At 62.3% G+C, this 1,281-nt stretch overlaps 1 protein-coding gene across 3 annotated transcripts in view; it reads right to left on the bottom strand.

Annotated features, from left to right (window-relative positions):
- The window catches only part of EGR2 (early growth response 2), a 4,308-nt gene extending 3,207 nt beyond the window's left edge, over positions 1-1,101 (bottom strand). The window contains exons 1-2 of one of the 3 annotated variants that reach the window (XM_008070231.2): positions 792-1,101; positions 583-691 (exon numbers count right to left, since the gene is read on the bottom strand). In XM_008070231.2, coding sequence (XP_008068422.1) covers positions 583-601 — 19 coding nt within the window. In that variant the 5' untranslated portion in view covers positions 602-691; positions 792-1,101. Of the gene's footprint in view, positions 1-582 lie in introns of all 3 variants that reach the window. The other 2 variants (XM_008070230.2, XM_021718665.1) reach the window with 2 other exon arrangements.
- Between the last annotated feature and the right edge of the window lie 180 nt (positions 1,102-1,281).

The raw sequence follows: 1,281 nt of genomic DNA, 5'->3' as shown, positions 1-1,281 counted from the left end.
CGCCGGCCGGAGCCCCCGCCTCGCTAACCCCCTCAAGTTGGCGGGCGGCGCGCAGGTGGGGGCGCGACTCCAGGCCGCAGGGGGCGAGCGCTCCGAGACCTTTCTGGGGTCGGTTCCGCTCGGGAGAGAGCTACGGGCGCTTTCCTCGGGCGCTTCGCCGCCGCTCTGCTTTCCAGGCGCGCAGCTCTCCCCGGGAGCCTTGAACTTTACCGTCCCTTTGCCCCTACCCCGGGAGAGGGGAGGTCGAAGGGTCGCCGGCCAAAGGGCCTGCGCAAGCCTCGAGGCCGGGAGGAGCGCCTCTTCCACCCCCATCCCTGCGCTCGCCCGGGTCTGGGCGCGCCGGGGCGCACGCATGCCGGCTTGCTGGCGACCTGGCGCATCTGCCTGCGCCCAGCCCCAGCCCCCTGGACCCTGCTCTCGCCGCCTCCTCCTGCATCCACTTCCAGTCTTCAAGGCCAGGGCAGTGAGTGCCGTCCAGCCCGAGCCCCAATCCTCGGCTCCGATTCCCGCACACCCACTGCACCCCACCCACCACCTGCGAGCCGCGCAGGTCCCCGCCTGAGAAGACGACGCGCTGCTTACCTCCGGCCACTCCGTTCATCTGGTCAAAAGGGCCTCCCAGTTCGGCATTGGGAAAGATGGTCACCGACGTGGCGGCGAGGTCCTCCACCGGGTAGATGTTGTCAGACAGCTGGTGCACAAAACCACTGAGAGTTACTGGGATTTTGTCTACGGCCTTGGCGGTCATCATTTGCTCTTCGCACAACCTGGAGACCCAACTCCCTCGCTACCTGGAGTGTCAGAGAAGCCGTTTTGGAGAGGGGTTGGACTGAGCCTGGGATGGTATCTCCGTTTGCCCTCCACACTTAAAAACAGCCACCAAAAAAAGAGGAAAAAAATCCAACAGAAATAAAACTAGCAAACAAGTTGCCGTATTTCTAAGAAAGAAGAAAAATGGCTATTTGCCACTGACTCTCTCCTGTCCGGGTTCCGGCTGTTGGGAAGCCAGGAGTTGCTGGTGTAGTGTTATTATAACAGTCAGTGTATCCCCTCGCCGAGCTATTAATCAATTGCTGCTCGCTCAGTTAGACGGAAAGTGTTGCTCTAAGTATTTAATGGGCAGGTCTTCAATGCCCGTGACGTCGCTGCCCATATATGGACTGAGGAACAGGGCTGGGCCAGGCGGCTTTTGCCGTCACATGGCTCATTTGCATACGGGCTCGGCCGCGCGGGCTCCGCCGGGCTCGCGACTCCCAGCTCGCAGCCCACGGGGATCCGCGG

The sequence above is a fragment of the Carlito syrichta genome, unplaced genomic scaffold, assembly GCF_000164805.1.
Source record: "Carlito syrichta isolate Samal-C Ts95f unplaced genomic scaffold, Tarsius_syrichta-2.0.1 Scaffold313202, whole genome shotgun sequence".
NCBI lineage: Eukaryota > Metazoa > Chordata > Mammalia > Primates > Tarsiidae > Carlito > Carlito syrichta.
This window is presented reverse-complemented; position numbering and strand designations above follow the sequence as displayed.